The sequence below is a fragment of the Nerophis lumbriciformis genome, linkage group LG38 (genome assembly GCF_033978685.3).
Source record: "Nerophis lumbriciformis linkage group LG38, RoL_Nlum_v2.1, whole genome shotgun sequence".
In the NCBI taxonomy this organism is placed as follows: domain Eukaryota; kingdom Metazoa; phylum Chordata; class Actinopteri; order Syngnathiformes; family Syngnathidae; genus Nerophis; species Nerophis lumbriciformis.
In genome coordinates, this window is record NC_084585.2 from 6,216,612 (window position 1) to 6,229,111 (window position 12,500).

General features: G+C 42.1%; 1 protein-coding gene across 1 annotated transcript in view; it reads left to right on the forward strand.

The window, feature by feature from the left end:
- LOC133578324 (rac GTPase-activating protein 1-like) overlaps nucleotides 1–12,500 on the forward strand; it is a 42,529-nt gene that overhangs the window by 833 nt on the left and 29,196 nt on the right. Inside the window, exon 3 of the mRNA XM_061932667.1 lies at nucleotides 9,864–10,066. Within this exon, the coding sequence (XP_061788651.1) occupies nucleotides 9,864–10,066 (203 nt within the window). The remainder of the gene's footprint in view (nucleotides 1–9,863; nucleotides 10,067–12,500) is intronic.

Here is a 12,500-nt window from a genome sequence, read left to right on the forward strand (position 1 = left end):
TTTCCGCACTATTAGCCGCACCTAAAAACCACAAATTTTCTCAAAAGCTGACAGTGCGGCTTATAACCCGGTGCGCTTTATATATGGATTAATATTAAGATTCATTTTCATAAAGTTTAGGTCTCGCAACTACGGTAAACAGCCGCCATCTTTTTTCCCCGTAGAAGAGGAAGCGCTTCTTCTTCTACGGCAGGGGTGCTCACACTTTTTCTGCAGGCGAGCTACTTTTCAATTGATCAAGTCGTGGGGATCTACCTCATTCATATATATAATTTATATTTACTTATTTATGAAACATATGTTTTTGTTAACAAGTTAAAGGTGTTTAATGATAATACAAGCATGTTTAACACATATAGTTAATATTGTTAATAAATTAAAGGTGTTTAATGAAAATACAAGTTTGTTTAATACATATAGTTAATATTGTTAACAAGTTAAAGGTGATTAATGATAATACAAGCATGTTTAACACATATAGTTAATATTGTTAAGTTAAAGGTGTTTAAAGATAATGCAAACATGTTTAACACATATAGTTAATATTGTTAACAAGTTAAAGATGTTTAGTGATAATGCAAGCATGTTTAACACATATAGTTAATATTAATAAATTAAAGGTGTTTAAAGATAATACAAGCATGTTTAACACATATAGTTAATATTGTTAACAAGTTAAAGGTGTTTAAAGATAATACAAGCATGTTTAACACTTATAGTTAATATTGGTAATAAGTTAAAGGTGTTTAAAGATAAAACAAGCATGTTTAACACATATAGTTAATATTGTTAATAAGTTAAAAGTGTTTAAAGATAATACAAGCATGTTTAACACATATAGATTCCTTTCTTTCATGAAGACAAGAATATAAGTTGGTGTATTACCTGATTGTGATGACTTGCATTGATAGGAATCAGACAGTGGTGCTAATAAGGTCCGCATTTTCGAATGGAGGAGAAAAAAAGTCCTCCTTTCTGTCCAATACCACATGAAAGTGGTTGGTTTTTGGCATTTTATTTATCCAGCTTCCGTACTCCTTTGTATACACTTTACAAGAAATACATTGTCGGCAAACTCCGTAGCTTGCTAGCTTGTGCACGCCAGCTTTCGGAGACTCTTATTTTGGTAGCGCAGGCAGGAGGAAGTAGCGCTTTTATTGTGCAACTGTGCAGTCGGTCTTTGGAGTTGATGACAGGTACGCGCCAGAGTCTGTTGAAATAAAGTGTTTCTCGCCTTCCAGTCGGTAATTTTAATGAGCTGGCAGCAGCCAGCGTCATCTCAGAAGACCCTCGGGTGCCGTGAATGTCAATCAAGTGACGAAAGTGACGTCATAGTGAAGATTTATGATCGCTCATTTTTAGGACTATTTTTTTAATGGCTGGCTGGTGATCGACTGACACACCCTCCGAGATCGACCGGTAGCTCGCGATCGACGTAATGAGCACCCCTGCTCTACGGTAAGCAACCGCCAAGGTAAGCACCCGCCCCCATAGAGGAGGAAGCGCTTCTTCTTCTACTGTAAGCAACCACCCGCCCCCATAGAAGAAGAAGCGCGCGGATATTACGTTTCATTTCATTTGTGTGTTTACATCTGTAAAGACCACAAAATGGCTCCTATTAAGAGACACGCGTACAACGCAGAATTCAAACTCAAGGCAATAAGTCACGCAGTAGAACACGGAAATAGAGCAGCAAGGTAGAGGAAGCAACAAGATGACCTGCGCCACTAAGACAGGGAGACAGCGCCGGACGACATACGCCAACATCTTCCAGTGGATTGTAAATGCCTGGGCGGATATATCGGTCTCAACTGTGGTCCGAGCTTTCCGGAAGGCAGGATTCACGGAACTGCTGGAAAAACAACAGCAACATTGACTCTAATGACTTCGACGAGACGGAGCCGGCCATTTTGGATGCCGTATTTGCCCAACTTTTTAATTCAGACACTGAAGAAGAATTCGAGGGATTTATGGATGAGGAATAATTTCAGAAAGTGAGCTTTAAATGTTTATTTTGTGTGTTGTGTGACATTAACGTTCGAGCAACGTTGAGTTATTGATGTTGCTATTGCTCTGCAGTAATTTGAGTGTTACTATTTTTGTGATTGCACATTTGCACATTACATTTTGGGGGTGAACAGAGTTGTTAGAACGCTGGTTTGTAATATATTATTTAAGTTTGACTGACCTATCTGACTGTTTTTTTGACATTCCCTTTAGCGCGGCTTATAACCCGGGGCGGCTTATAGGTGAACAAAGTTTTGAAATATGCCATTCATTGAAGGTGCGGCTAATAACCCGGGGCGGATTATAGTGCGGAAAATACGGTAGACGATGCAAGGCATTAGTGAGGTTATAAAGCTTTTGCCTGTTAAAGAAAGGAGACTGATCCAATGCAGCACAGACATTCGCGTGCCACGCTGTCACGACCCAGACGCACACCAGTGCGCAATCATATGGGAGCCGCGCTGAGCGCACCTCCAAGCGCGTCTCGCTGCCGGCGACGGCCGGGTATGGGCCCGACGCTCCAGCGCCATCCATTTTCAGGACTAGTTGATTCGGCAGGTGGGTTGTTACACACTCCTTAGCGGGTTCCGACGTCCATGGCCACCGTCCTGCTGTCTATATCAACCAGGGTGAGTCCCACCCCTTTCGTGAGCGCTAGAGATGCGCGGATAGGCAAATATTTCATCCGCAACCGCATCAGAAAGTCGTCAACCATCCGCCATCCACCCGATGTAACGTTTGATCAGAACTGCACCCGCCCGCCATCCGCCCGCACCCGCCCGTTGTTATATATCTAATATAGACGATGCAAGGCATTAGTGAGGCATACCTGCCAACTACTCCGGTTTTCCCGTAATTAGTACGGTTTTCATCAACCTATTCCTGGTTACGGTTGCAGTGATAAAAAATACGGTTTTTCATTAATTAAAAAAAAAAAAAAGGGTGAAAACTACGCGAATTGCACCTTGTGCAGACAAGATTTTTCGATCGGACACGGAGGAATTAGCGATGTAAAAGACCACGTTGGGACAAAAAAACACAAGTCTAATGCCGTTGCTAGCGATACAAGTGGAAAACTTTCAACGTTTTTCGTCGCCCAAACAGATTCTTTGGATGTGATAAATGCCAAAGTTTTATTTACGGAGGCAATAATTGAGCATGGACTTCCAATCGCACTGGCTGATCACATGGGACAGTTAATAATGTAATGCAACCTTTAAAAATCATTACGCGGTGATCGCGATCCCAAAAATAAACTTTTCTTGCATGATAATGTCCAGAAAAATTTGCTTTATATTACTATAGAGTCTTTTTAACGAATGAGTTTGATGGTTTATCACAAACCTTAAATGAAAGAAGTCCTTTGTTCTCCTGCACCATGGCCTTGCTTCGTGTTTGGTGCGCGTGTCGGCTGTATTTCACAGCACGACATTCTGTTAAAAGTGTTTATACTATTTATACTTTCAATTAACAAATTGAAGTCTTCTGAAAGGTTGACAGGATAACTGGCATTAACTGTCAAAATAATTTTAAACTATTGAAGTTAGCTTACAGAATAAACATGTCAATCAACCCATATGATTTTTGCTGTAATATTTTTGTTTTGAAAAGTCACTGTGACTGATTTTAACCTGTCTGAATGCTAATAATCATTTTGCGTCGGGGGGCAGAACCCCCCACCAGGACTTTGTCCTGGACCTACCGGGGCCTGCGGCCCTTGGACCCTGGCTACTAGGTTTTTCTGATTTAAAAGTTGGCAGGTATGGTGAGGTTATAAAGCTTTTGCCTGTTAAAGAAAGGAGACTGATCCAATGGAGCACAGACTTGCGCGTGCCACGCTGTCACGACCCAGACGCACACCAGTGCGCAATCATATGGGAGCCGCGCTGAGCGCACCTCCAAGCGCGTCTCGCTGCCGGCGACGGCCGGGTATGGCCCCACGCTCCAGCGCCATCCATTTTCAGGGCTAGTTGATTCGGCAGGTGGGTTGTTACACACTCCTTAGCGGGTTCCGACTTCCATGGCCACCGTCCTGCTCTCTATATCAACCAGGGTGAGCCCCACCCCTTTCGTGAGCGCACTGCGCGCGGAGTGACCCCTGTTACGCGCCCCCGGCAACAGGGGTGGCGGGCAGGTAAGCTGCGCGGGCGGAGCGCGCGGAGTGACCCCTGTTACGAGCCCCCGGCCACGGGGTGGCGGGCAGGTAAGCTGCTTACCTGCGGGCAGGTAAGCTGCTTACCTGCTGCGCGTGACGCCGGCCGCGGCGAAGGCGGACGAGGCGGGGTGTCGGTGCGGTGGGCGCGGTGGTGACCCTGGACGTGCGTCGGGCCCTTCTCGCGGATCGCCTCAGCTACGGCTCCCGGTGGGGCCCTCTCGGGGGAAGGGGCCTCGGTCCCGGACCCCGGCGAGGCGTCGGGGACCTTCTCCGCTCCGTAAAAGTGTCCATCTCTTTTTTTTTTTTTTTCTTCTGTTGTGGCATATGCTGCAGGTGCCTGCTCGTTTTTCGTATGTGGGTAACAACATTTAACTATGTATATATATTTCCGAATTGGTTTAACTGCCACCCGCCTGAATCTATTTAAAATCTAATTTTTTTTTATTTCAACCGCCCGACCCGACCCGCGGATAAAATCTAATTTTTTTTTATTTCATCCGCCCGATCCGCGGATAATCCGCTGACAGTAAAAAGTCGTCGTCGCAATTGTTGGATATGACTTTAAAGCATAACCAAGCATGCATCACTATAGCTCTTGTCTCAAAGTAGGTGTACTGTCACCACCTGTCACATCACACCCTGACTTATTTTGAGTTTGTTTGCTGTTTTCCTGTGTGTAGTGTTTTAGTTCTTGTCTTGCGCTCCCATTTTGGTGGCTTTTTCTCTTTTTTTTTGGTATTTTCCTGTTGCTGTTTCATGTCTTCCTTTGAGCGATATTTCCTGCATCTACTTTGTTTTAGCAATTAAGAATATTTCAGTTGTTTTTATCCTTCTTTGTGTGGACATTGTTGATTGTCATGTCATGTTCGTATGTACTTTGTCTTTGCTCCACAGTAAGTCTTTGCTGTCGTCCAGCAGTTTGTTTTTGTTTCCTTTGTAGCCAGTTCAGTTTTAGTTTTGTTCTGCATAGCCTTCCCTAAGCTTTGATGCCTTTTCTTAGGGCAGGGGTCGGCAACCCAAAATGTTGAAAGAGCCATATTGGACCAAAAATACAAAAACAAATCTGTCTGGAGCCGCAAAAAATTAAAAGCCATATTACATACATTTAGTGTGTCATGAGATATAAATTGAATTAAGAAGACTTAAAGGAAACTAAATTACCTCAAATATACCTACAAATGAGGCATAATGATGCAATATGTACATATAGCTAGCCTAAATAACATGTTAGCATCGATTAGCTTGCAGTCATGCAGTGACCAAATATGTCTGATTAGCACTCTACACAAGTCAATAACATCAACAAAACTCACCTTTGTGCATTCATGCACAACGTTAAAAGTTTGGTGGACAAAATGAGACAGAAAAAGAAGTGGCATAAAACACGTCCCTGAAAGTCGGAGAAAGTTATACATGTAAACAAACTACAGTGAGTTCAAGGACCGCCAAAATTAGTAGGACAAAACGGCGCTCGCCAAATACTCGAATCAGTGAAGCATGTTTAATATAAACAGTGTGCTTTATAACAATTAGGGAGGTTTGTGTCATGTTTGTCCTCCTACAGAAACCATATTTAAACAAAAAAATTATTTTTTTCCCCTAATCTTTTTCCATTTTTCATACATTTTTGAAAAAGCTCCAGAGAGCCACCAGGGCGGCGCTAAAGAGCCGCATGCGGCTCTAGAGCCGCGGGTTGCCGACCCTTGTCTTAGGGGCACTGACCTTTTGTTTATTTTTGGTTTAAGCAATAGATACCTTTTTTACCTGCATGCTGCCTCCCACTGTTTCCGACATCTACAAAGCAATTAGCTACCGGCTGCCACCTACTGATGTGGAAGAGTATTACACGGTTACTCTGCCAAGTTCTACACAGTACAGACACTCAACAACAACACATCATTTGCAGACTATAATTACTGGTTTGCAAAAAATATTTTGAACCCAAATAGGTGAAACTAGATCATCTGTCACGGCTCACCAGACTGTATCTCACGGCATACTATTGTGCCCTAAAACAGTGGTCCCCAACCACCGGGCCGTGGCCCGGTACCGGTCCGTGGATCGATTGGTACCGGGCCGCACAAGAAAAAAAAAAAAAAAAAAAAAAAATATATATATATATATATATATATATATTTTTTTTTATATATATTTTTTAATATATATATATATATTTTTTTAAATATATTTTTATTTATTTATTTTTTTTATTTTTTATTAAATCAATATAGTACAAGATACACTTACAATTAGTGCACTAACCCAAAACACCTCACTCATTCACACAAAAGGGTTATTTCTTTCTGTTATTAATATTTCTGGTTCCTACATTATATATCAATATAGATCAATACAGTCTGCAGGGATGCAGTCCGTAAGCACACATGATTGTATTAAAAAAAAAAAAATACCATACCAAACCCCAAATTTTTTTGTATTCTTTAGTAACGTCAGCTTGTCAGCTTTTTGTCATTCCATTATGCCTTTATCTCTATTTTGAGATTTTGATAGTTTTTTTTTACTAATTGTTTTTAAGTTCCGTACATTTATTTAGTGTTGGGGTGTGAACATAATACCATCAAGTAATTAGTAATATCTAATACAAAGACTATAGGTAAACGTTATCCATATATTCATAGACAAATATTAGTTTTTTAAAAATTATTTAATAACATCAACTTGTCAGATTTTTGTCATTCCATTGTGCCTTTATCTCTATTTTTACATTTTGAAAGAGTTTTCATTTATTAATTTTTTTAAAGTTCTGTGTGTATATATATGGGCTTCACGGTGGCAGAGGGGTTAGTGCATCTGCCTCACAATACGAAGGTCCTGAGTAGTCTTGGGTTCAATCCCGGGCTCGGGATCTTTCTGTGTGGAGTTTGCATGTCCTCCCCGTGACTGCGTGGGTTCCCTCTGGGTACTCCGGCTTCCTCCCACCTCCAAAGACATGCACCTGGGGATAAGTTGATTGGCAACACTAAATTGGCCCTAGTGTGTGAATGTGAGTGTAAATGTTGTCTGTCTATCTGTGTTGGCCCTGCGATGAGGTGGCGACTTGTCCAGGGTGTACCCCGCCTTCCGCCCGATTGTAGCTGAGATAGGCTCCAGCGCCCCCTGCGACCCCAAAGGGAATAAGCGGTAGAAAATGGATGGATGGATGGATGGATGTGTATATATACAGTATATATATATCTATATATAAATCTCCTGATGATTGAGGGAACCCCTCATGAAACAGGCCTGTAGAGATGAAGTAGTCTTGTGATTTTTTTTCCCACACATACATATATTGCGCTCTACTACGGTATCGAGCACTATTTTTTGGATAACCTTATTAAGACATATATATATATATATATATATATATATATATATATATATATATATATATATATATCTCAATCAAAGTTTGCTTATATAGCCATAAATCACGAGTGTCTCAAAGGGTTGCACAAGCCACAAATATATATATATATATATATATCAATATATATATCAATATATATATATATATATATATCCATCCATCCATCCATCCATCTTCTTCCGCTTATCCGAGGTCGGGTCGCGGGGGCAGCAGCCTAAGCAGGGAAGCCCAGACTTCCCTCTCCCCAGCCACTTCGTCCAGCTCTTCCTGTGGGACCCCGAGGCGTTCCCAGGCCAGCCGGGAGAAATAGTCTTCCCAACGTGTCCTGGGTCTTCCCCGCGGCCTCCTACCGGTCGGACGTGCCCTAAACATCTCCCTAGGGAGGCGTTCGGGTGGCATCCTGACCAGATGCCCGAACCACCTCATCTGGCTCCTCTCGATGTGGAGGAGCAGCGGCTTTACTTTGAGCTCCCCCCGGATGACAGAGCTTCTCACCCTATCTCTAAGGGAGAGCCCCGCCACTCGGCGGAGGAAACTCATTTCGGCCGCTTGTACCCGTGATCTTGTCCTTTCGGTCATAACCCAAAGCTCATGACCATAGGTGAGGATGGGAACGTAGATTGACCGGTAAATTGAGAGCTTTGCCTTCCGGCTCAGCTCCTTCTTCACCACAACGGATCGATACAGCGTCCGCATTACTGAAGACGCCGCACCGATCCGCCTGTCGATCTCACGATCCACTCTTCCCTCACTCGTGAACAAGACTCCGAGGTACTTGAACTCCTCCACTTGGGGCAAGATCTCCTCCCCAACCCGGAGATGGCACTCCACTCTTTTCCGGGCGAGAACCATGGACTCGGACTTGGAGGTGCTGATTCATATATATATATATTGGATAAAAATATTGTTCATTTATGAGATCTAGGGCTGCCAATTATGGCCAAAGTAATATTTAAGATTATTGTTATCAATATTGAAATCATGATTGTGAAGTAAAGCAGTGTTGGGGTGTGAACGTAATACCATCATGTCATTTGTAATGTCTAATAAAAAGACTATAGATAAATGTTATCCATATGTTCATAGACAAAGGTTATTTGTTTTATTCTTTAATAACATCAACTTGTCAGCTTTTTGTCATTACATGATGCCTTTATCTCTATTTTTACATTTTGATAGTTTTTATTTATTGATTTTTTTAAAGTTCTGTACATTCAGTATACCTGTGTGTGTGTGTGTGTGTGTGTGTGTGTGTGTGTGTGTGTGTGTGTGTGTGTGTGTGTGTGTGTATATATATGTGTGTGTATATGTATATATATATGTGTGTATATATATATATATATATGTGTATATATATATATGTGTATGTATACCGTATTTTTCAGACTAAGTCGCAGTTTTTTTTCATATATGTTTTTTTCCTTCTTTATTATGCATTTTCGGCAGGTGCGACTTATACTCCGAAAAATTCGGTATATATATATATATATATATATATATATATATATATATATATCAAAGTTTGCTTATATAGCTCTAAATCACGATTGTCTCAAAGGGTTGCACAAGCCACAACAATATATATTAGATAAAAATATTGTTCATTTATGAGATCTAGGGCTGCCAATTATGGCCAAAGTAATAATTAAGATTATCGTTATCAATATTGATATCATAATTACTGATTAAGTAAAGCAGTGTTGGGGTGTGAACATAATACCATCATTTCATTTGTAATGTCTAATAAAAAGACTGTAGATAAATGTTATCCATATATTTATAGACAAATGAATATATGGCTCTGCATTATCTGACAGAAATGCAGAGGTGCCAATATTTTTGGCCATAACTGCATGGCAACCTGATAATAATAATAACGGAGTAGATTTAATATAGCGCTTTTCTATTATTAGATACTCAAAGCGCTCACAGAGAAGTGGGAACCCATCATTCATTCACACATGGTGGTGGTAAGCTACATTCGTAGCCACAGCTGCCCTGGGGTAGACTGACGGAAGCGAGGCTGCCAGTTTCTCCGACCACCACCTATCATTCATTCACCAGTGTGAACGGCACCGGGGCAAGGGTGAAGTGTCCTGCCCAAGGACACAACGGCAGCAATTTGGATGTCAAGAGGCGGGGAGCGAACCTGCAACCCTCAGGTTTCTGGCATTGCCGCTCTACCCACTACGCCATGCCGCCCCATAACTGATACTACTGATAACTCACTGTAGTCCCCAACAGGGATCCAATATCATTTAATAATCCCTGGAGTGGCCCCTTTTTAAGGGAGTATGTCACAAAAATAAACCGATCCTTTTTGTCACCTAGAGTTTCTTCAAATGGCTGTGAACTTTGAGGACTGCCGTAAGAAGTGGCAGCGGGCAGGCGATGAGCTGCTTTCCTGCAAAGAGACGCTGGCTAAAGCGGAGACGGAGAGGATCGCTCTGGAGGTCAGATTGAAACATGCACGCAACCAAGTAGATGTGGAGATCCGTCGCCGGCAGAAGGCGGAAGCGGTCTATGAGAAGCTGGTTGGTGACAAATCTTGTATTATCAACAGTGGCCCTGGTTAACTTCCACATTGTTCAAATGTACAATTTCCTACATAATCATGTTTGGTGAAGTAATGTGTACCCCGGATTTCCACTGGATACGTAACGGCTGCTGACTGTTGTGGCTCCATCGTGCAGCCAAATAGTCTGGACATTTACCAGCAAATATGTGATAAGGGGAGTTGTAGTAAAGTGTTGCGTCGACCAGCTCTTCCTCCCAGGGAATTTAAGTCACTGGTCAACCCCAAGTTCTTTCGATGACATATATGCTGAGTAAGAAGGACCATCAAGACAGAATAGGAATATTATCAAGTTTTACTGAAGCTTCAGGAGAACAGCCCAGACAGATTAATATTTCCACCCAAGCCTTTAACACTGGTGACTTTTCACTTAATCTTCATTTTTTTTGCCAGAAAAATCAGTTTATCCACATTGTCTGCAGAAAGAACAGACCTGCTTGCAGTTACAATGTCTCAGTGGGTCAAAATCTAGTTTTTAATGCAATATGGTCTTTAATCTGCTGCTATAAAAACATTTGTTATTGCTTTAGCCCTGCCTGACTCACCGAGGAGAGGCTGCTTGAATGCAGTGTTTGCACTACGCTCGTCTTTCTCTTCGTTGAAGCGATGTTCACTTGGGGGTGGTGACGCTTCAAATGGGTTAGCATGTTTGACGTGTTGGCAGAAGCATACCCTACCGCTGCTGAACAATGTCGGCAAACCTCCGTCCTCCAGTGTTGTATCGCACCGCGAAGGCTTAGTGTTCCCAAACAGAGATCTTAACGAGGCAGGAGGGTCTTCCAGCTCTGGCTTTTACATCTTGTCGTAGCCCGTTAGCTGCTAGCATGCCGTGTGTTGTGCCTCGGGGTGCATTGTTTACACAACGTGCGCTACGCTACTTAATATGTCCGTGTGGAAACTCGTTCGGTACACCTCTGAAACGAACCGAAACCCCCGTACCAAAACGGTTCAATACAAATACACGTATCGTTACACCCTTACTATAATATGATCCTTTGATTTTGGACCTCCAGAATCAGCGTGTCCTCCCATTTGTGTCAACGAAGTGAAATTACGTCTAAAAACCTTTGACAAGTTTACTTGGGGTTCGTCCCCGCCCATTAGGACGTTTCAAAGTTTAAAATACGATCCGCTTTGAACCGGATAACTTATTGTGTCTGCGCATGACTTCCTGTCCCACAAATGCAGATTTTAGCAAAATTAATCTGCCGTGTTGCGCCGTCTGGCAAATATAGAAGCTTTGCGTGTATTGAATGGAAACCATTACACATCCAGTGGAAATCCGAGGTTAGACCGTGTCGGAGGCAGATATTTACATATATCCGAATTTTAGTGTTACTTATTTTCTTTCATAGTCATATTTGAAAACAGCTCGTGTTTTCCATTTATTCTCTTTCTGTTTCTCTGCAAGTAAACTGTGTGTGTTAACCTTGAATTCTTTGGAATGTGTTTTGACTAGCATGTGTTTTGACTAGAGAGAGGAGAGAGGGTTTTGGGGTCGGGAAGACAGACCATTTTGGCGGCGCGATAGAATGTTCTATGCTGGACTGGTTTCAAATGTATATCTGCAAGGCTTTGAAAATATATTACAAAATACCTATTCTGTCTCTGGTGGTTTTTCAACTCAGCTTTAAGTGTCGTAAAGAGCTTGGGAGAGACTTGTGACTTGTATTCCCTGGGAGGAACAACTACCGTATTTTCCGCACCATAAGGCGCCCTGGGTTAAAAGCCGCGCCTTCAATGAACGGCATATTTCAAAACTTTGTCCACCTATAAGCCGCCCGGTGTTGTAAGCCGCATCTAACTGCGCTAAAGGAATGTCAAAAAAACAGTCAGATAGGTCAGTCAAACTTTAATAATATATTAAAAACCAGCGTTCTAACAACTCTGTTCACTCCCAAAATGTACGCAAATGTGCAATCACAAACATACGTATATCAACATGGACAGAGCTGCGTAAAAAAAAGCCACCCGGCCTCTTCGCGTAAACTTAAACTTACCTTAACCACTCGCTCATCTTTTCTTCATCCATCCCTTCGAGTTAGCTTTTTATGATGACGCCGGCTAGGAAAGGTCTCTTTTGGCAAGGTCTTCCTTTTGAATATCACCATGGGTGGAAGTTTCTGGCCATTAGCATGGCAAGCTAGAACCACAGTGAAGGATGACTTCTCATTCCCTGTGGTGCGAATATTCACCGTACGTGCTCCCGTTGTATCCACAGTGCGTTTCACAGGAATATCAGTTGCTGTGAAATAGTAATCCGTGTGCGGATGGAGAGATTGCGTCTTTTCATGAACCGGATCCCTGACGCTTAGTAGGAGCCATTTTGTGGTCTTTACAGATGTAAACACACAAAGGAAATGAAACGTACGGTATATCCGCGCGCTTTTTCT